Source organism: Sarcophilus harrisii, chromosome 1, assembly GCF_902635505.1.
Source record: "Sarcophilus harrisii chromosome 1, mSarHar1.11, whole genome shotgun sequence".
NCBI classification, from domain to species: domain Eukaryota; kingdom Metazoa; phylum Chordata; class Mammalia; order Dasyuromorphia; family Dasyuridae; genus Sarcophilus; species Sarcophilus harrisii.
In genome coordinates this window covers 534,025,741-534,048,971 of record NC_045426.1, presented here as the reverse complement: position 1 = coordinate 534,048,971, position 23,231 = coordinate 534,025,741, and the positions used below count along the sequence as shown (strand labels likewise).

The following is a 23,231-nucleotide window of genomic DNA, read 5'->3' as shown; positions in this document are numbered from 1 at the left end:
TTACTATGCTTTAACTTTGAAATCCCTTATGTTGGAATTGCTCTGGCAGACTATTCTCTAATTGCCTGTTTGTAGGAAATTTCCAAGATATAGATATCTGTCTTGGGACTGGCAGTCTCCAGCCCTGTAACCCCAGTTTCTTAATTGGTATCTCAGCATTCTCAAAGGACATTGCAGTTTTGAGATCAAGCCTCTAAAGTTAGGGGTCTGCCTACCTTCATGGTCTAAATGTGCATATTCTGCTTAAATCCTTTCTGGATCCTCGTAGCAGCTCCTTTTCTATCAGAGGAGACAAGTGGAGCTACTCCAGGCCCCACTCTTTCCCTCCTTTGTTATCCAACAGACTTGGGGTGCCCCTCCTAGCATGGGGCTGTCTTGAGCACTTCTACTCCCTACATAAGAAGAAGATTTAAGTGCACAAATGACCGCAGACCACCTAACACAGTGAACTATCCATCTCAACTCTGGGGGTTGTCAGGAAGAGAGAGAGACTTGCCCTTGCCTTAAGTCCTTGCATTTTCAAGTTTCATTTTGATTTATTTGCATCACATTGGGTTGTCCAAAATTATGGTGCTGAGACCTCCCAGGTATCCAGGGGAAGGTAATTCAATAATTCAAATATTCAGAAGGAGAGTGTGCAATGCTGTGCCTCAGTTTCCCTAGATTGTCATCCTTGTTAATTTATCTTATTGCATATAGAAGATGCTATTAAAATGATGATTCTTCAGAGAAAAGGCTGGAATGTATTAGAAAGGGATGATGTTGATGGTGAACTTGATAAACAATGTACAGATATGTTAATTGATTTTGAACAATGTGTAAGTTCTTCATAGAAATATGATAATAATAGCTTACATATTACAAGAGGGAATGGTGTGGAATAGAGAGATAAGGCAAAGAACTTAGAATGTGTGAATTCTTTTTCTGTATTTTATTTTCATTATTTCTGTTTTTCCCCTATGATCTGTATAATATGGGCAGGCCCATATTTATTTGAGCCTTGGCCAGCTAGAAACATATTTATTAACCAGAGATGATGACATTTATCCTTGTTCAATGTTATCAATATTTAGACTATTAGTTTAAATGATGTTAGCTCAGTAATCTGAAGTGTGAAGATCTGATTGATGATTCCTCTCAGAACCAGGGAAATAAAGCATACCGTTTTAATCTGCCTTTGGCACCAATGTTTAACATTCAATTAGAGAGGGGGCACCTATTTCTCAATGCTCCCCAACTTATGATGTAATCCTTTATAACAGAACCTATAAAAGCTGTATATCTTTACTACTTCTTTAGCCCTCCTACTACAAGCTTTCTCTTTCTTATCTCATGATGGGATGGCTCATCCTCCAAAGGTTTTAATAAACAACTTTTCTGCTTTCTACTGAGTGATCTGAGTAGTCATTTTGGGTAAGGATCTTCTACATCCCTCACAAATATGATCTCATTTAATCCTCACAATAACCCTGGAAGGAAGGTGCTATTATTACTCCCATTTTACAGTTAAGGAAACTGAGGCAAACTGAGGATAAATGATTTGTTCAGTCACACAGCTAGTAGATGATTTGAACTTTGAATCTACCTGACTCCAGGCCCAGCACTCTATGCATGATAGCAACTTCTAATGTTCTTATATGATCCTGGACTGCCTTAGTTAGAATTCTGCTAATATATTCTTTGACAAATAAAACTTTTTCAAAGATCTAAAAGAGATCTATTGTCTACATAGGATGAATCCATAATCTTCTCTGAGAGACCTGAGCTATAGTGTTTTTTTTTTAGTTAAATAAAAGCATTAGGATGTAAGCTCATTTTCTGTAGACTCACTGAATGCATTTTAAACACACAATATGATGAGGAAGATATGTGCTTTATCTTTTACTATGTGATTTTTGTTTTCCCTGTTAGGTCTCAACAAGTTGAAAGGTTTTCATTTCCTGTAGCTTAGAAATTATAAATATATAGTAAGGTGATAGTTATTAAAAATATTGTACTTGAGTTTTCATAGCTGTTATACATAGTGATTGGGAGCAACAGTACAGACTTCAATGGTGCTGTGGATCCAATATAATTATTTATCTTCTTATTCTTTCTATAAATTTCAGATAGAAACAATTTTAGTACAAGTTACTATTTTGTAGTTTGCCTCATACAGTTAATTGCACAGTGAATGAAATGTCTGTTTTTTGTAACCAGAGTACTGTGATTCAAACTCATTTTTTGTAGACTTATTAAAAACATCTTCAAGACAATTCCACCAATAGACAAAATTATAGCAAAGAACATGTATCTATCCTGCTTGCATGTTTTTAATTTAGTCTACTAGATATCTGTATTTTGAAAACTTTTCATTCAATAAGTATTTGATATGGCAGCATTTGTAAAAGCATTATTCTTAAATCTATTTTGAATCAATGTAATGTCTGGGCAATAATGGGCTGTTATTATGTCTGTAATGATGCTTCTTCAATTCACTAAACTTTATATATATATATGTATATATATATATATAAAGGATATTTGGGCCTTTGCTTCTACAGCAGAGAGATTTGCCATCCCTAGTAAGCTTGTATCTTTCTAGATATCTGGTACATACTAAATGTTTCAGCCTGCAGTGTTATATGTTGCACAGTTTTCTGTATCACTATATTAATTATTGAGTCTGTGCTCCTTAAGGATAACCTTTTAGTAATATCTGGTGGCAATGACTTGATCCTACATTTTTATTAAGCCCTTCTGTTTCTTAAGACAAATATGCATGACTCAACCTTTTGACACCTTGTTGACATGTTGATTGAATTCATGTGGATGCTGTTGAAGTACCTTTTTGATTCCACTCTTGGATTTTAACTATTTTGTAAGCTGTGTACAGAAATAAACTATTCTTTGGTGCATTCAACAAAACTTTTTCTCCTATTTTGGGAAGTGGTTTATTTGTTCTAAAAATATGTCTGTAAATTTTTAACCAATCTATCCTGTGTTCTGGGATCTTCCTCTTGGATGAGGAAGTATTAATCTTTCAATAGCAGTCTTGGAACAATGAGCCCCATGTTTCATTATTTATTTGCACACCTCTTTAATCTATTGTTATTCATCTTATACTCCTATAACTATACATTAAAACTGATATTGCATAGGTGTTAATTGCTCTAAATATGTTCTTTTCCTTATACTTTGGCTTCAGGTCAATCTCTTAATATATATAGTCTCTGATTTCTCCTTGATAACTTATTAATGTGTCTTACCTGGACATAACAATGATATTTGTTTGTAATCATAGCTTCCATCCATTAGTTTATTTTGGCCTCTGGAATTAAATGCAAATTCTTTAGTCTATAGTCTTCCTTGGTGGACACTAAGAATTTTATACATATGAGTTGCAAAGACTGGGAGTATTTTTACTTTTCTTTGTACCATAAAGGTACCAATGGAACATAAGAATTATTGATTCCTTTTTCTCACTACATGACCAATGTATATTCTTTTCTAATTATAATTATTTTGATTAAACCCTTCATTCCAATTTTTGTAGTTACTTTTGTTTGTTAATTTTTTTTAAATTCTGAATTTAACAAATGCTAAATAGCCATTCCTATATGCATAATAGGCTAGGAAAAAGGTTATACATAAAATCATGAACTTTTATTATGCAGTTTGCTTTTCTTTTCAAATAATAAATTCAACATGTAATGTTCAAATTTATTCTGCTTTATTTGTAAGTTTTTATGGCCTTCTTGTTGTCTTCTAAGCATTTTTCTCCAAATACTTTTCTAAAATAGTCTTCCTTTTTCCATTTCCCTTCCCTTCCTCTCTTTCTTTTTCTCTCTCCATCTTTGTTCTTTTCTTCTCCCCCTATCTCTCTCTCTCTTTGTGGATATACATAGAAATATATATATATATATATATATGTATATCCACAAAAAGAGAACATAAGAATTATCTATTCCTTTTCCTCACTACATGACCAATGTATATTCTTTTCTACTTATAATTATTTTTATTACACCCTTCATTCCCATTTTTGTAGTTACTTTTGTTTGCTCTTTTGCTTAATTACCCATTAATTTCCACCAGCCAAACTTCAAGAGACTACCTGAAGGTTTTCCTGTCTGTTTTGTATTTTATGACAATGTCAACAGTTTAACCCTTTGGTACCTAGAGCTAATCAATTCTAGAAGATGGCTTCAATGCATTTTAAGGGAAAAAAAATCTAATTTGTGTGGGATAAAGGGTTAAGATATTGTTCCCATCTTTGTCCCTTTATCATAAAGTCTTTAAGGTCATCTAAAGTACCGATGTCTAATTCAAATAGAAAAGTATCACTGTAGTCAGCACATTGACTTAGAAAATCACAGATCAATGCTGTGTTGAATTATAGTTTTTATTTATCTTGCTAAACTAAAGAAGGAAATAAAAACCTAAAAGAGAAACGTAGGAAAAATCAAATAAAACAAATAATACACTGGGGCCAGATCCCTGTGTTCTGTGCTGGACCAATTGCTGCACTCCCGGCCATCCTGGCTTAAAGAATTGCCATACACCTTACCTCTATTGTACTACTATTATTCGGGCCTAACTAACCCCATGTGCGTGGTCTGACTCTATGCTACACTCTGCCAAGAACTGGCCCAGGCCTGGAATACTAATGTTTTCAGACTAAGCAGGAACACTGTTAGGACTCTGTCCTTTTATGCTGGGGTTGGATACTGCAGGTCAGAATGTCACTGCTCTTGGCTGATCCACCACAATTAATGATGTCAAACACTATCTCCCAGGATGGCTCATGAAAACTCCAAAGAATCCTTGGCAGTCATTCCAAGGCTTGAGTGCCTCTTTCTGTCATCATTTTCCCTCCTATAAGTAACTTTTCCTGCTGCTAGTCAGGCCCCATTGAAAAGCTCAAGTCAATTAAGTGTGTCTGTGTGTGTGTGTGTGTGTATGTGTGTGTGTGTGTGTGTGTGTGTAAGTATGAAGGTAACTGAAAAGTCCGTGTTAGTGGATGAAGGAAAGGTACCTCATCTCTTCTGGGCCATTCCCCCCTGTCTCCAGAAGCTCAAAAAAATGTCATTATTCCCTAAGGCCAGAAGGAAGAAAAATACTTGAGAGGTAGAGGTCACTCTATTAGTATATCCATGAAATTCCTGCTTAGCAGTCAATTTAAAGAAACCTTATGGCCCAAAGGAATGACATTTGCTTTCCTTCTCTGAAGTGGATGAAAAGAAGGATCATCCAAATCACATTACCAAGAGAATGGCTACCTCTAAACTCACTTTCATCTGCTCTACCTTTCACAATGATTAGGTTATGAGCACACAGAATAAAAGTACACACCATTAAAGCAGCAGAGGTAATTGCTATACTCTTCTGAACTGGTTTATTTGCAAAGATAATGTCCAGTGTAAACAAGAGAAGTCTTATTTACAATAAAGGAGATGGTGGATACACCCCAACAGTTGGTGCTGACCCTTGGAGACGTGGCAGGCACTCCTTCTAATACAGTCACACCTGCTGAAAAAAAATAGATTCTGTGCAGGAGTAAGATGAGGAGTACTTTTGTATCATGTTGAATAAAAAGTTGAACTAAAAAGAAAATTAAAAAGCAGAGGGAGGCACAATAGCTTATTGTCCTGTAGTTTCCTCACAATTCTTAGGGTTCACTAGATCCTAAACCCTGCCCCGGCCTGTACTCTCCTCTGCATGGAAGAATCAGAGGAAATATATGACTTGTACTGAACAACAACAACAAAAAGGCATAGCTGCTTTGTAATCTGCAAGTTTAGAGGGAGTAACCTGTAAATTATAAATCTACTGAAGTACAATGAACTACATGTTTGCAGAAAGGGAGTTATCTCTAGATAATTAAAGATTACAATGAAAACATTTCTCTACCTTTCAAGAAGTTGCTCTAGTTTAGGTCAATAAGGAAATCTCTCAATGTATATCTTACATCTTCTTATAAGTTTCTAGTGTAGGGTTACAAGTCTTGTATAGAGTAACTTATAACTCTATAAAAATAATAGTAATAATAATTATACCTGACATTTATATAGCATTTTAACACTTCATTTGTATGGAGAAGGGTTTTAAACAGGGGCAGTGATTCTGTAAAGAAGAAGGGGGAAGGTGATTGGTTCTCTTGATGAGAACTTGGGTAATATATCTATTCTCTATTCGTGTATATATGTATATGTATATATGTATACATACATGCAGACTATATATATGTACACATATAGTATCTATTGATATATTTCTATACCTATAAACATATACACTGATACATATTTATATATACTGATATATGTAATAGATACAATATGTAAAATTAGGAGTTATCATCTAGAGCTGGGTAATAGCAGAGCTACCAGATGGTACCCAATCATGCTCTTAGTACCAATTCAAAAATTCCCTGGACTTGCTGCCCTGTGGTTCAGCCTCAGCTTCAGCCTCTTTATCATCAATAATTCATTGAATATCTCTAGCTGGGGCAGCATCTTGTACTCCTGTCCAAGCTCCACCTCAGCATATATAGACCTCTATCTTCCCAAGCAGTACTAGGCTGAGAACAATTACTTACTGTGACTTTTCCTTGGCTTTCTTGATGAGAATTCAGTCTGATGAATTTTCTAGGTTGTTGTGGAGGTATACTGGGCAAAATGCTTTCTTTCAGTCCATTATTTTGAATACACCTCAGCTCCCATGTTTTCAATGATCATCTCTATTGATGATTCTCATAAATATTTATCCAACCCTTACCTATTCTAACTTGCTAATCAGACTTACATCTCCAAATGCCTATGAAAAATCTATAAATACATTCCTGGATTTCACAAGTGTTTCCAGAATCATTATCTTTCAAAATCACAACTTTGTAATTCCTTTGTACTTTTTGCTTTGAGGCCCACTGTGGTAGAGAGTTCCCTCTCAGATCTTCCATTTAAGGTGTTCTACTTTCTCACTACTTCAGTATTCTTCCTCTTCCTTCTCCTTCTCTTTCTCCTCCTCCTCATCCTTCCTTCTTCCTTCTACTTCTGTGAAGACCGAGTTAACATCCTGGATACTTTAGAATCAACTGGAGTCAGGATAAGCAAAAATCCTTGGTCTTTATTCTTGGTCTAAATCAGAGGAATACACATAGGAATCTCCACACCTCTCTCTTTCTCTCAGCCAGGAGTCACCTGGCTTGTTTTACTCCACCCTCTAATCCCTCCTCCAAATCTCTCTATACACCAACAGATTGAGCCAGCACAGAGTAGTGTGTGTGTGGGGGGATTTTCCAAGCATATGCTAATAGAGTATTGTCCAATAAGTAATTAGCCTTAAGTGCTCGGTTATCCAAGTGCATCTGCTCAGAGATTCAGCCCTTTACATACTTTCTTCTTTTTCCTTCTTTCTTCTCCTCTCTTCTTCTCTTCTCCTTCTCCCCCTTCCTTCCTCTCCCTCCCTCTCTCCTTTTCCCTCTTCTCCTCCTGCTCTTCCTGCTCTGCTCTTCCTCCTCCTGCTCCTCTTCCTCTTCCTCATCTTCCTCTTCTTCTGTGGGTGGCAGTAGCAATCTCTACCAGGGTCCCTGCTAACCTAAGCTAGTCTTTTCTTTTTCCTTTTTTTTTTTTAAAAGGCAAGGAAGCTGAGTATTAAGGCTTAAGTTATTTACATGACTTCTTGAATGACTAAGGGTACAAGAGAAGCCAAAGCATCAGACTTGGCAGATGAGACATTGCCATATGAGTCATCAAACCCTGTTATCCTCTGTATGTAGACAATACAAATGCCTAACTGAACTAATGCTGTAATCTTGCTGAGTATCCTTTTCATGTTATGGAAATATAGAGCCCTCCTTTCATTAATTGCCAAGATAGTCTATGAATGTCTCATTTTGTTCCATATTGAACATGAAGTAAAAGACTCAGCTTAGGCAAGCGTAGCCTTTAGTATTTTGGCATAGTCATTAGAGTTGGTTTGAAATGTCATGGGTCATATTGCCATTGAAATGGGGGGAAGGATAATTACAGAAGTGATTAAATTGTCAGTCAGGGAAGCACAACATGTTGTAATGAGGTTATTTCCTGGTGGTGTAAGGAGAGTCCTCTTAGGGGGATGAAGAGAAGTCCTCCTTTCTTCCCCCTCCCCCCCCCCCATAATGAAGTGATTAAGTCAGTGAAAGCAAAAAGTGTTCTTCACAGAATTTCTCTACCTCCTTATCTTTTACAACAGATGTTGGAACATAAATTGTAATTATTTTCATGGTAGTCTTTTTACAAACCTCATTATGAGCATTAGAATAAGAGATGGTCAAATTTTCTAGGAAATAATATTTATTGTAACCTTTGAAGCCATGACAAAATCAGTGCTGCCACTTCCTGCATTTTTCTCACCAAAAAGTTCCTCTGAGCCATCCTTTCATTTAGCTGAGGCATGCTTTCTGGTTTCATTGACAGTAAGAATGTCAAGATTATTATGATTCATTTCTTTTACTATAGACATAAGCCTATCATTGGATAAGGATCTCACATTTAGAATACCAACAACCAAGTTAATGTTTACAATTTAAAAACTTCTTGATTCTTTGCACCTTTTGTTGTAATATTCTTCTCTAAAATGTAATATTCTCTGGAAGCAGGTATCTTTAGCGGCTTCTGGGAGCAGCCTTCCTTTCAGTTCAGAAATCACTCCAAATGCAGCCAGGAGTTAAAGTTCAAATTCTTTATTATCTCTTTCAGTCTTGTCTCCTTCACTTGGGATTCAGCTAGTTTTCTGGAGGCCTTCTAGATCTTGGTTTCAGTGTTCTCCACAGGGCAGCCTGCCACCACTTCTCTGTCTTCCTTAGTTCTCCCTGATTGCCTTCTCTTGGCTTCTGAATCTCCCGGACTGAATCCTGATTGAGGTTCCTAGCTTATATATGCTCTTTTAAAGGTGTGAATCTTGTAGAATTATAGTAAGTACTAAGTACCTCTAGAGAACTGTTAAGTACCCTGCTATCAATTCTACTGATTTAGCACCTTGTTTCAAGTTCTGGCCCATCACATTTTGTCCCTTTTCTTACCCTATATCCTTATCGAACTGGGAATGTGGCTGCATAGTCCTGAGGTCCACTTTAGTTTTTTGTTTCATCTGTCACCATGACAAAGACCATCTGCAAGTGGTCAGCCTACTGGTAATAAACTTCTTTGTACTTAGTTGGGTTCTGGTAAAGCAGACACAGGATATTGCTAGAACCACACTCACAATCTTTCCTGCATGGCAGAACCTGGTGGTGCTTGTATTTCATGGGATGATCTTTGAAAACTTAGGTTCCCTTCCACACTATAAGTGTTCAGAGTAGAAATTTATTTATATAACCCTTGCTCTAGTGTCCCTCCTCTCCAAAGACTTAGAGATCATAACCTGGTTTTGGTCTTGGGAGATGACCCCCCAAAAGACAGTTTTTCTTTTTTGGCACATTTCTCTTACTGAAATAAAGGTAGAGTTCCTACTTAAGTTTTCTGTCACTTCTAAGTAACAAGTTCCATATATCTTCATAGATAATCAGTGAATAATTTGAATGCATAATTTGTTGTACTTGTTTGTCACTGACATTAGTAGTAATGTCTTGTCTCTATAAATTGGATTCGAGGCAGATACACATAATTTAAGTATTGTACATGGGAGAGTCTTTGGATTTTACCTTAAAGAATATTATGAAGGGCAGCTAGGTAGTGCAGTGAATAGAGCACCAGCCCTGAAGTCAGGAAGACCTGAGTTCAAATCTGACCTCAGACATTTAACACTTCCTAGCTGTATGACCCTGGGCAAGTCCCTTAACCCCAATTGCCTCAGCAAAAAAAAAAAAAAAAAAAAAAAAAATATATATATATATATATATATATGTGTGTGTGTGTGTGTGTTATATATATATATATATATATATATATATATATATATATATATATATATATTATGAGACATGGTACAAAACAAAAAACATGCTTAAAACAAAAAGCACTCAAAGAGGACATCAATGAACTACATTTGGGAGTTGCTATCAGGGAAACATTTTTGGGATTCCTTCTCTCCCACAGTCTTCCCAAGTCCTGCACTATCTTCCAGTAGTTTCAACTGCTCTTGAGAGGTGAATATATTTTGGAAATTGCTGTATCCCTGCTCATCAAAAGTGCAGTGGTATAGTACTTTTGCATAGCTCTCCAAACAGGACTCTGTGCCCAAAACGTGCACATCAAATAATTTCTTTAAGGAACAGGTGACTCAGAAAATACCTTTTGTAACTTGGGTTCATAAACACTGTCCATATTTTATTTTCACAATCTGTGTTCAAACATAACTTGCCACTATTTCTCTCAGGTTGGAGGAAGGAGGAGATCCTCTCCTTGCCCTGTTGTCTCCTTTAGCTATAATGTACTGTGGAAGAAGGCATAAAGAAAAGGACTAAAGGGGAGTTCTAAACAATAAGCGAAAATGAAAAATAAAGCTGAATGAGGTTTTTCAGCTAACTTATGGACCACCAGGAAGAGCACTGAATCCAGTCAGCCATTTATCAGGAGGCAGAACTAGTCACTACAACCATAGGCATGCTCATAGTTCATTGTCTCCATACCATGGTTGCTGGCTTGTAATTTCAACTAGTGGATGAGCGAACCCTTCAAACCACTGATAGTCCTAAAAGCTTCTTTACTTAAATCATGATTTATTGTCATTAATAATGAATGATGTAACATTGCTTTGGGGTCACTCTCCAACTTGCACCACTATAACCTCTCTCTGATGATATGGTAGTTACTATTTTCAGTGTTCTAAGAGTAACCCTAGGGGTAGATGTCTTCTAAAGTGTGAGCTCATGAGCTCCTAAAAGTGTGTTTTCCTTCACCTTGAGCTAGAAGACTCAGTTCTACAGTAAAGGCATTTATTCACTCAAACACCATAGCAAAAACAGTACTTACAAAGGATTTCTTCCCAACAGCAGGGGGCAGACTCACTCTTTTTTTTCCCCCCACTGAGGCAATTGGGGTTAAGTGACTTGCCCAGGGTCACACAGTTAGGAAGTGTTAAGTGTCTGAGGCCAGATTTGAACTCAGGTCCTCCTGACTTCAGGGCTGATGCTCTATCCACTGCACCCACTAGCTGTCCCCACACTCACTCTTAAATACATTCAATCAAAAAAAGGGCAAACTTGAGCATAAACTTTGAGGCACTTTTGTAGGAAACACAACTGACAAAGTGTAACTAGGTTGGCTCACAGGGCTTGTTGCTTTTAGAGTACCATATCTTGGCTGGATGAGCCAATCAATCGCTCACTAAACATTAACCAGTGTTCTAAGCATGGGGGCAGCCAGAGAACATGCCTGGAGCCAAAAGAAGTAAGTGTCTGATATGTGGAACATTGTGAAGCCAGTGTCACTGATCAGAGCAGTGCATGTAGGCCAGTAAAGTTTAAGAAGACTTAGAAAAACACAAAGAGATCATTTTTCATTTTAGCCTAGAGGCAAAAGGGAGTCACAAGGATTTATTGAGAGACTCTGTATGTGAGAGAGGTAATTGGACCCATGCTTTAGGATAATTAGTGACTGAAAGGAGAATGGATTGGAGTTGCAAGAAAGTTGAGAAAAGAATCACCAACAGGCTATTATAAAAGTCCAAGTGAGAGATTATGATGTCAGAGTGGTGGCTGTCATTATTGTTTGTCTTTCATTCTGTCAAATCACCATGACATCAGGGAGGAGATGTTATGACATACAAGTAAATTGGATTGAGTGAGGGAGCCTTGCTTTCTCCTCTGGAGCCATCTGGTCCAGTGGTTATTTATAGATCAGGACAACTGGAGAGGGCCCTAGATGCAGTGGGAGACGTTGGCCTTTTCAAGCTAAGGTCTTTAACAGATCTCAGTTTGACTGAGGCTCATGACCATTCAGTGATTAAGGGCTAGGCAAAAAAGAAATGAAGTAAAAAAAAGGTCTTTTTTCACCTAAGTTTAAAAAAATCATTCTGGAAGGGAAAACTCTCAGAGTTTCTGGCCAAAACAGCAACAAGTGCTATTTACATTCACTCAGGAAATCAAAGGCAAAGATCAACTGGGTCTTGGCCTGGGACCTTTTGTTGGCCAATCAAAGATCTTCCCATCCTTTTTAGGATGTTGAAAAAAAAATCTATTTTTCATCTGCTGACTTTCTCCTTTACATTTAAAAGTTTCTCTCTTTCAATCCCAGCAGACCTTCAGTTTTTGCCAAAGCAGCAAAAGGGATACATTATCATCGATAATGATAACAATTTGTAGAACTGAGTTAAAAGGAATCTCAAGAAATCATTTAATTCTGATTGACTTATTTGACTGAGAATCCATTGTATAGTGTTTTCGACAAGAATTCATCCAACCTCAGTATACCACATATTCCGAAGGCAAATAAGCAGAAGCAACAATAACTTCATTCACTTTGTAGAGTCAATTATTAAATAGTTATTAAATTCTATGTGTCAGACACTGTGCTAAGTGCTAAGAATACAAAGAAAGTCAAAAGACAGTTACTATTCCCCAGGAGTTAACTGTCAAATGGGAGGAAGATTATATTCAAACAATTATGTACAAATTATATATATATATATATATATATATATATATATATACATTATATATATATATATATATATATATATATGTATATGATAAATTGGAGATAATCAACAGAAGGAAGATATTAGCATTAAGGGGCATTGGGATTCATTCAGAATCAAGTGAGACTTTGGAAGCTTTGTAGCTTCATTGAAGTTCCCAGAGGAAAATCAAAACTTATGTTCCTGATAATCAGAGATGGAGGATCAGATTCCAGAGCAATCTCTTAAAAAATAACAAGAATGCAGAATTGTAAGTACATGTGGTAAAGAGCAAACCATCTGAGAACAGCCACTGCTTCTCTCCCAGTCATCCTGCAGTATTTCTTTCATTATATTTTATTTCCCCCACACAAATCTAGCACTGCATTTCAAGTTTATTGCTTTAGGAAATTTTAAGTAGTGCTGAGTCAGGAATGTGTAATGACAGAATCATAGCTTAGGTTAAAGAAGTGGGGTGATTAGGTCCTATGCTGTTTTAAAAGTTCTTCAAAGTCTGAAAATCACAGAATGTTAAAATCTTTTTTGGAAGGAACATCAGAGGCTAGTCCAACCCGTACCTGAACAAAACAACACGCTTAATAGCTGTCCAGCTTCTACTTGAAAGCCTTCACTGAAGGGAACCTATTGACTACCAGTCAACCCTTTCTAGGTTTGGAGAACTGTACCTGTTAGGAATATTTTCCTTACACTAAGCTTAAATGTTTCTTTTTTTTCAACTTCTATACACTGTTTCCAATTTTGCCCTTTGGAGCCAAGGAGAACAAATTTGAGTTTTCTTTCACTTGAAGAAAGCTATCTTATTCCTCTCAAGTTTTTTCTACTTAGTTTCTCAAACTAATCTTCATATGATATTGATGTGGGAAAGATTCCTATCTTTGATTCCCAAACCCCTCTAGTGAATGTAATTACCCTTTGACTCACAAATCCTGGTCCCTTTGAATTCCAATAAAAGATCCGGACCTGTCCCAGCCCTATTCAGAACTGAGCCAACTTTGGGGCTACACCCAAAAGCCCCTCGAGCTGAGTCTCCTATTATAAAAGGGCCACACTGAGAACCCCCTCTTTGCAGAGATTCCAAACATGCTAGCCATGTGAGGACCCTCTGTCCACTGGACCCTCTGTCCGGTGCCCTCCTTCTCTCTACCTTCACCTATCTCCTTACTTCCAAACCCTCTTTTATCAATCTAGCTCTTGGACCCATAAATTCCTTTACTGGGAACTCGTGCCGCTACTAGATCTCATTTACCGCCGTATCCTTGCGCCGAATCCAAGGGAGTTGCAGGGGAACTCCATTTGACTCCCTGTACCCCAAACCTGCACTAGACCTCAACTACACCCTAATCTCATTTAGGTACCCCAAATCTAGACCTCAACAATATGATCTTGAATCCACTTCATATTTTTACCCTCCTCTGGACAATCACAAGTTTAACAATGTTCTTTCTAAAAATGTAGTGCCCAGAATGGAACATAATGCTTTAGATGTTCTGCTCTTCTTTCTAAGCTTTGTCCCCTTTAAGACACCCTAAGAAAACATTACTTTTTGGGGTTCTGTTTCATCTTATTGATGACTCATATTGAATAGATAGTCCACGACTACCCTCAGATCTTCCTCCCCAATCTATTCATGCTTCCTCATATACTATTAGTGAAATCACAAAAGTGTTGCAAAATAGTCTAATCTATACTAGCTTTTTCTTAGGTTGTTTCACATCCTCCTTGGAAAATCAACAATGAGTAAGCAACCATAGATTCAGAATGATAAATCTAATCCACTAAAAGCAAGTCTAGGCAAGTTTCTCCTTTTTAAGTCAGATATTCATGTCAAAGAAACTTAGTTATATCAGGATGGTTCTAATGCAGAACTGTAGTTTGATAAAAAGGGCACAGTTTTTATTGATAGTTTCTGGTTCTTACATCAGCATGGTAATACCATGTATCCCTCTCAGTTTTAGAAAGGAAAAAAAAATGCAGCACAACCAATCAATACATTGAAAAAGTCAGAAAACATGTACAATATGTAATATGTGGACTTCCCACCTCCTCAAAGGGGTAGCTTGAGAGTATTTTCTCATATCTCTTCATTGAATCTCACTTGACCTTTATAATATTTTTTACATTTACTTTAGATTTTTTGATATCACTGTTCTTACCATTTACAGTATTGTAATTACAGTAAATACTTTCCTTGGCTCTGCTTATTTAATTCTGTATCAGATCATGTAGATCTTTCCATGCTTCTCTGAATTTGTCACACAATTTCTTACAGCACAGTAATATTCCATTACATTCATGTACCACAATGCATTTTGCTGTTGCTTAGTCATTTTTCAGTTGTGCCAACTCTTTGTAACCTCATTTGGGATTTTCTTGGCAAAGATAACTGAAGTGGTTTGCCATTTCCTTCTCCAGCTCATTATACAGATGAGGAAAACTGAGATAGACACAGTTAAGTGTCTTGCCCAGGAGTCATGTAACTAAATAAAAGTAGGAGATTGGATCCGAATGCAGGAAGAACAGTCTTTCTGATTCCAGTATAGTATTCCTTCTATCCACCAGCAACACCTAGCTGCCCTTCAATTTGTTTAACCCGTCCCTAATTGATGGGAAGGTGCACCTAGGTAGTTGGAGTCAGAAAGACCTGAATTCTGACTTCAGCATTCACTCACTAGCTGTGTGACCCTGGGCAAGTAAGTCATTATTCCTGTTTATCTAGTGTCCTCATCTGTAAAATGAGCTGAAGAAGGAATTTGCAAACCAGTCTAGTATCTTTGTCAAGAAAACCCAATTGGGGTCTGAGGTCCTGAAGAATTATTATTTACATATCTTGGATACTAAACTTTATCACAGAAATTTGATACAAAGATTTTCTTTTCCTATTTGGCCACTTTTCTTATCTTGGATGCATTAATTTTGTCTATGCAGAAGGTTTTTGATGTCGATTAACCAAAGCTATCTATTTTATTTTATTTTTTTTAATTGTCACTATCTCTTGTTTGGTTAAGATTATGTCTTCTGTCTAAAGCTAGGAAATGTTAAGTGTCTGAGAACAGATTTGAACTCAGGTCTTCCTGACTTCAGGGCTGGTGCTCTATCCACTGCACCATCTAGCTGCTCCCCTTATCTTCAATTTTAAGGTCAAGTGCCATTTAGCATGTATTCTGGAGTGTTGTGTAAAATGTTGGTATAAGCTTAATTTCTGCCAGACTGCCTTCTAGTTTTCCCAATAGTTTTCATCAAATACAGTCTTTTTTCTTAGGTAATTTGTATTTTCCATTTAATCAAACACTGGGTTGTTGAGTTCTATCTGAATCTTCCTTGTCTCATTAGTTTGATTGATCTGTCTCTCTGTTCTTTAACCAATATTAGATGGGTTTGATGACTGCTGCTTTATTAATACAGTTTATGTTCTATTAGTGTTAATTCCCCTTATCCTTATTTCTTTTCATCTTTTCCCTTGATATTTGGTTTGGATCTTACTAAGCATCATTGTGGGCACCTCCATTCTAGATCATGACCATTGCTCATCAAAATTTGTTGGTCTTGTGTCTCTTATTTTAAAGCTCTGCTCCCTGTTTAACCAATGTGACAAAGTAATACTAAGATGATAATCACTAACTATAGATTTTGTCCTATTCAGGAATTTGAAACAAGAGACTCAATGCCTTAAGCAAGATTAATCTGATTATAGAATTTCAGACACTGAAGAAAAGGCTGTTAGGGGAAATATTTTTGGACAGGAGAGCTTGTGCCATCGAAAAATCACACTTGCTACATTACTTATGCCAAGTCATGTGTTCTTTTTGGTCTCAGTTCCTCATCTGTAAAATGAGAGAATTGGACTAGATGTGGCAAAAGTAAAGTTCCTGCAGTTAGGTTCAGGACTAATTGATCTCTTCTCTTGATACTTACCAGTTGTGTAATCATAATCAAGCCATTAAATCTTAGGATGTCTTAGTTTCTTCATCTGTAAAATGGTGTGTTTAGTACTTATATCATAGGGTTATAGAGAAGCTTAAAGTGATCTTCAAGAATCCTTTTAGCTCCAACACTGGGAAACTTTGTGAAAACAATATGAAAGTGGCTTTCTATCTACACCTGAACTTATGGTTAATTTTATATGTCAGAGACCATTTCTTTTGCTATTTACTTCCTCTGCAACTTCCGAAATTCGGATGCCAGTTGAATTTCCCATCATTCCTATCAGGTGAAAGCTGCATAAACCTGAAGCAGCTCTCACATGCTATATGCATGTACATATGTGCTGTATGTAGAGGATTCAAGTTATAGAGGCAGAGTGTAACTCAAATTAAGGAAGAATTTCCTAAAAATTGGAGTAGTACATAACCAATAAACATTTATTAAAGCACCTACTATATTCAAAGCACTATCTTTGGAATATAAATAGAAAGATAATTCCTGATCTCAAGAAACTTACACTCTGATGAGGAAAGACAACATATGAAAAGAAGCTGAAATGGAGAATATGGCACTATGATGAAGTACCAAAAGTCCTAAAACAGTGTAGAGGATGGAAAAGAAGAACAATAAATTGGCCCAAACTACTACTTAAATGGAGGTTTTGGAATTCATGGCTTTGCCCTCCAGTCACAGAGTTTATTCAGAAAGGAAGAAAGGACTGATAAGATTTGAATATTAAAGATGATTCTATATTGATGGATAATAAGCTTATCTCCTCCCCCCCTCCCCAAACACTAGCCTGGTGATTCTAGGCTAGGCACTTTACACCCGTCACAGCCAAAGTTCCCTCATCTGTAAAATGGAGACAACAATAACACCTCCCTCTCAGGGTTGTTGTGTGGATGCTTGAAAGAGTGAAATGATTCTTCTAAAACTCAGACTGTGAGAATTAGAGGAAGCTTTTGAGATCATCTAGTCTTAATTCTCTTCTTTTGTAAATGAGATAACTGAGGGGGACAGTGTTTAAATTAGATCAGCGTTTCTTAAAACCCTTTCCACTTGAGACTCCTTTTCAACCAAGAAATATTTAAACCCCAGGCAAATAAATTTATATAAAGCAGGTATACAAATCAAACAAAAATATAATTATTATTATATAATTATAACAAATCATAATTTTGCAGCCCCCCCCCCCCACGAGACCCCATTTGGGGTCATGATGCAGAATTTAAGAAGCTGGGCGTTAGCTAACACATGTAAAGGACCTTGCAAACCATACAATACTAAATTCTAGTTGTGACTGCCTTTCATGACCATCTAAGCATTTTTTTTTTAGGGTTTTTTTTTCTGGTTATACATGTATATGAATTTTTAAAATACACATTTCATTATGAATCCCATTGGGAGAGAAAATTCAACGCAAAAGGGGAAAAAAATCACAGGGGAGGGAAAAAAAAAAACAGAAAAAAGAAGTGAACATATTATGGGTTGATTTACATTCAGTCTGTGAATGCAGATGGAATCTTCTATCCAAAGTTCAAAATTGGGATTGCCTCGGACCTCTAAACCACTGAGAACCAAGTCTTTGAACGTTGATCATAGGACAATCTCGCTGTTACTGTTGTACAATGTATTCCTGCCTGTTCTAATTTTTGCATCTCCTCTAGGTCCTAGCATAAGACTGTATTCTCATTAAGCGGGCGCTTAACACAAAAGTTAGTTGAATGAACCTACGGCGTGGATCTAGAACAAGTCAACTCACATCCTCATCCTTATCCGCACAATTAAATTCAACACACATTTATTGAGCGCCTCCTGTTTACAAAGCCCCGCGCTAATTAGATACCTTTTCTTGGGAGGACTGGAGTGAGTGGGAAATGGTCCTCCTTGGAGGACTCCAAGTTCGGCTCCTTTTGGCACAGTAGCCGTTAGCTGCCGCGTCCAGCTCTAGGATACTCTGATTCTGCTTCACAGACACCCGTATTACTCGCGGTGATTTCTAGCCAGCCTCGCCTCCCTCTTGGAGCATCACGGGAGAAGGTTCAGGGGACTTCTCCCGCCCGGACTTAACCCCCCGGCCCAGAGGCAGCAAACACTTACCCGGGAGGGAAAGGCGCCCCTTCCCCGCTGGGCGCGAGCTCTCGCGTCGAGTGCTCTCTAGGACCCAGCGCGCAGAAACCCGGGGGCTTTCCTTCCTCGCTCGAACGTGGGAGGAGTTTGGGGTTCTTGTGACGCGGCGGGAGCTGGGCTCGAGTATTGCCTGCGCGATGTGTCAGGCTCGTGTCACCAATCGCCGGGCCGCGGCTGAGGTAGGTGGGGAAGCGGCGGAGGTGGCGGGGGTCGGGAGGGGGGCTTGGCGACGCGCGGGGATGGGCGGGGCCGCGGGGCGGGGGCTCGGGGATGGGGGGGCGGGGGCTGCGGCGGGAGGCTCACGCTGAGAGGGAGAGAGAAGGAGCGGCGGGCCGGCCACGGGCTGGGGCGTCCCGGCTCCCGCGCTGCTGTGGCGGCGGCGGGGAAGGGGCCGTGAGGTGAGGCAGGCGAGCGTTTTCTGCCGACTCCTGGCTGAGGGGCGGCGGCGGCGGCGGCCCGGGACTCCCGTAGTGGGAGGCGGCGGGCTGGAGGGTGAGGAGGAAGGAGAGCCTGCAGCCTGAGCCGCCGCTGCCGGCTGCCTCTTTCCAGATGGGTGCCTGCAGTGCCCCCCTCAGCCGGCCCACGGCGGAGCTCCCGTGCGCGCGCGCGGAAACCCCCGTGTGTCTGCAGCCCCCTCCCTCTACAAAGTTTTTCTCTCCCCTCCCTTTCCCTCGCTTTGTCTTCCACTTTCCCCCGGCTGGAGGCTCTCGCCGAGAGCCGCCGCTGCAGTTGCCGGAGGGGTCGGGGGGGGGGGGGGGCCGGGGGGGGGTGGGCTTTTGTAGGGACTGCCTCCCTCCCCTGCTCGCGCGGCCACCGCGGGAAGCCTCCCGGGGCCCCGGGCTTTGGCCGGGGTATGTGTGCGGGGGCGGTTGGCCCACCTTCCCCCGGTTCCTCCCTTCCCCTGCCAGGCCGGGATCGGGTACCCTCCGGGGGGGGGGGGGCGGGCGGCTTGCTTCTCCCCACTAATGAGGCCAGAGGCGCCCACGTTAGGTATTTAAACCCCCTCGCTCCGAGAGGCCACGGGCTGCTCCTCTCGCTGCTCCCCCTTCATTCATTCATGCTCCAGGACGAGGTGTGGCTACTGCTTGCTGCATGCAGCTCACCTGAGTGGCTTTGCGCTTAGTCGCCTGTGGACCCCGCCCGCCCCCAGACTGAGCAGGTTCCGTCTTGCTTCGCTCTTCCTCTGGGGACCTGACCCCCCTTCCTCCCCAGATGAGTCGGGGAGGCTGCAACCCTGACTCGGGCCGGTTGGGAGTGTGGGGAGGGGTGAGGGCGGAAGGTCCCTACCTGCTTGTGTGCGCCTGGTGGAAAGGGGTGCGAGGGTTCCCGGACCTCCCTGGTGGAAAAACGGACAAGAAAGAACCCGAGTCGGTTTTGTTAAGCAGCTTTCATCCTGGAATGAGGAGACACGTATGTGCGTTGGGAGGGAGAGCTAGAGTTGCGCCCATGTGGAACTCCTCCCAAGTTATTTACTTTTCCCTCCTATCTTCTCTTGGCAGGGTTCCGTCGGTGGGGGATTAGTACACCAAGATGACTCCAGCTGCTGGGAAGTAACAGAGCACCGTCTGCTGTGCCCAAGCCTCGGCCATAAGGAAGGGGCTCTTGGAGTCTCCTGGGCAGCAACTCGGGTGCTTCCAGGCCGCCCATGACCTTCAGGATGGAGGCAGATGGTCTGGAGTGGCTCTTCAACCCTTTACACCAAATCGTGTCATGGGGTGCCTCGGGGGCCATGGTGTTTGGAGGCGTTGTGCCATATATACCCCAGTACCGAGACATCAAAAGAACTCAGAACGCCGAGGGGTTTTCCACTTATGTGTGTCTGGTGTTACTAGTAGCTAATATTTTACGAATACTGTTCTGGTAAGTCCGGGTCTTTTTCATAGCATGTTTGTTTACAATTGGATTCTTCCATTTCATTGTACTGTTTGAATGGGAGTATTTTGAAAGGGTGTAGAAACTGGATCAATTTCCCTTTTATATTCTTTAAGCTCTCTTTTGGCTCTCTCCACAATGTTTATGACTAGTGGATTGTGCTTTAAAGTTATTTTGAACCGTAGTCAATCCCTTCCTGTGTCTAAAATTATGGCTACTCATATGCTTTAGATCCGAGTTCTTTTATTTAAGTTAGTTTCTGTAGAAGGATGCAAACTTGAATAAAACTAGGCAAAAGCAGAAAACTGGGTGGGTGAATTTGTGGCAGCTGCTGCTGTGAAAAAAAAAAAAAAAAGCATATCAAGTCCAAATAATGATGACTTTTGGATTATCTGTCCTAGATTGTTCCAAAGGAATGAAGTGTAATTTAAGAGCTTGAAATGATTCTTATAGATTTGAGAACTATAAGGAGCTTTGGAGATGATCTGGTCTAATTGTTTTATTTTGTAGATGAGAAAAAACTAAGGCCTAGAGGGATAAAGTTGTCAGCCAAAGTCATCTATTTTTTTCACGAAACAAAAACTAAAGTATATAGAGATAGGGGCAGCTGAGTGATTCAGTGACTATAGTATAGTGCTGGGCCCGAAGGCTTATCTTTGAGATCAAGTCTGCTCTTACACTCCTAATAGCTTTTTGACAGTGGCCAGGTCACTTGTTTGCCTTAATCCACCCTAGAAGGAAATGGTAAACCATTCTAGGGTCCAATGCCAAGAAACCCTCTTGGACAGTACTGACTGATAGGGTCATAGAGAGTTGGACATGACTGGACAACAACAAAAAAATCTGGAAAAGAAACAGATAAAATAAGCAGTGGGAATATTCTAAGGTCAGCTTATAAAGCATTTGCTTGTTTTATGTGCCTTCCCTTAAAGGAAATAATAGCTTCTGTTCTCAAATTCTGAATAAGTCTGTTTCAGGAAGGATTTTAAAAGAAAGCTAGCAGCCCCCTGAAGAGTCACTTTCCTTGACCCATTAATTTTTGAAGAAGTTAAATCTTCTGGGTTTACCTAATTGGTGCTTCCTTAGAGTTTCTGGAAGTCATGTGATTTCCTCCCCCCCACCCCCACCCCCCACCCCTCATGGCTTCTCTGATGAAGATAACTCACAAGTACTTGTTTTTGTATGATGCAAATAAAAACTGCATTTTAAAGATTTCTTCCCTTCCTTTTCTGCTCTATTTTGGCTGTGACTAGAGAACAGTCTAATATTGACTTCCCTCTTCTGAAGTGGTTTCCAATTAAGGCTAATGTTGAAAGGAAACAGAGATCCAAAATGTAACTGTTTCTGATAAGATTATTTACTCTGAGTATGTTGATGGGATTTGGAATAAAAAAGTAAGAAAGGAGAAGGTGAGAGACTAACCAACAGTGAATATGCCCAAATTTAAATTATAAGCTTTGTGACTAATAAATACATTTTACATTTAAACAAGGAAAGTACTGTTTTAAAAATTATAAACTGAGCTATATATAAGACTCTTTGACAGAATTACTTCATTAAAACTGACCAACATGTTAGTTTAAACCAGATTGTGGGTGTTTATAAATAACCTTTGAGATGGCTCAAAGTAAACAATTCAACAGCCTTTTCCATTTAAAAAATATGCTTTTTGGCAAGATGAAACATTTTAGAGTGGAAAGAGGATATGGAATTACAGAACCTAGGTTCAAATCTTGATTTTGTTACTTAATATTTGTGTGACCTTGGGTGAATTATATCTCCCTGGCCCTGCATACGTTTCTCAATGAGAGCTTTGAGAGAGTAGGCCTAAGTGATTTTAAAGGACTCTTTCAGTTTTAGGATATAATAAATTCATCTGGATAATCTGCCTTTAATATAATATTTTTAAGAGCCATTCAAAGAATAGCTTACTTCATGTTTACTTGGTAATAAAGCCCCTAAGATCCATATAGTCAACCTTTATTTAAGGGTATTGGTTACATGCAGGTATGTTAAAATTATCAACATCTTAATTTTTTAAAAATATTTTTTCCTCGCAAATTCTAATTTGTCAGTGAATGTGGAATTTTTCTACATTTACAAGGCTCCGTTCAGGTCTCCCTTAGCCTTAATTCTTTCTAAATTACAAAGTATCCAGAAAAATTGACTTGTCTGTCATCATGTTGGGGGGGGAGGGGGGGGGATATGACCCCTGGGAGGAATAAAGGGGTATGCACCATAGGAATTATTAATTATTGTCAGGTAAATTCCATATGTGCTATTTTGATCAGTATTAGAATATTCCAAAGGTGCATTTGCCCAATTTTTGGAATAACTAAGATTTTGGGTGATCAGAGGGGAGGAGTAGACAATTTACTGCTTTAGGGGAAACTTTTGAAAACTTTTTAAGTTGCAGCATACTTTAAAAGTTATTTTCAAGCTAAGTATATTTATATTACCTTTGCCATGAGGTAATGTTTAAAAAAATTGGATTAAAAATAGTTCCTTAGAGAACTTTAATTTTAATATTTAATATTTTTAGTTAAGAAAAAGTGAAAAGAAATTGAGAGAGGGTGGGGGTTTATAAAGGCTATAGAAACATTAAACAAATAACAGACTGTCTACCACAATCTAAATTTAATAACATCAACCATTAAAGCCCCTTTAAATGCAAGGATTAATGAGCATTATCCTTGGATAGTGACATC

The 23,231-nt window shown here is 39.1% G+C and overlaps 2 protein-coding genes across 8 annotated transcripts in view; one reads left to right on the top strand and one right to left on the bottom strand.

Moving 5' to 3' along the window:
* HSBP1L1 (heat shock factor binding protein 1 like 1) overlaps nucleotides 1–19,999 on the bottom strand; it is a 66,266-nt gene extending 46,267 nt beyond the window's left edge. Inside the window, exon 1 of one of the 3 annotated variants that reach the window (XM_031946758.1) lies at nucleotides 19,939–19,999. The gene's annotated coding sequence lies outside the window, so the exon portion shown is untranslated. The other 2 variants (XM_031946753.1, XM_031946757.1) reach the window with 2 other exon arrangements.
* SLC66A2 (solute carrier family 66 member 2) overlaps nucleotides 18,768–23,231 on the top strand; it is a 134,795-nt gene continuing 130,331 nt past the window's right edge. For 2 of the 5 annotated variants that reach the window (XM_031946746.1, XM_031946743.1), the window contains exons 1-2: nucleotides 18,952–19,049; nucleotides 20,151–20,511. In XM_031946746.1, the coding sequence (XP_031802606.1) occupies nucleotides 20,297–20,511 (215 nt within the window). In that variant the 5' untranslated portion in view covers nucleotides 18,952–19,049; nucleotides 20,151–20,296. Of the gene's footprint in view, nucleotides 18,831–18,947; nucleotides 19,050–19,994; nucleotides 20,062–20,150; nucleotides 20,512–23,231 lie in introns of those variants that run through there. The other 3 variants (XM_031946744.1, XM_031946747.1, XM_031946745.1) reach the window with 3 other exon arrangements.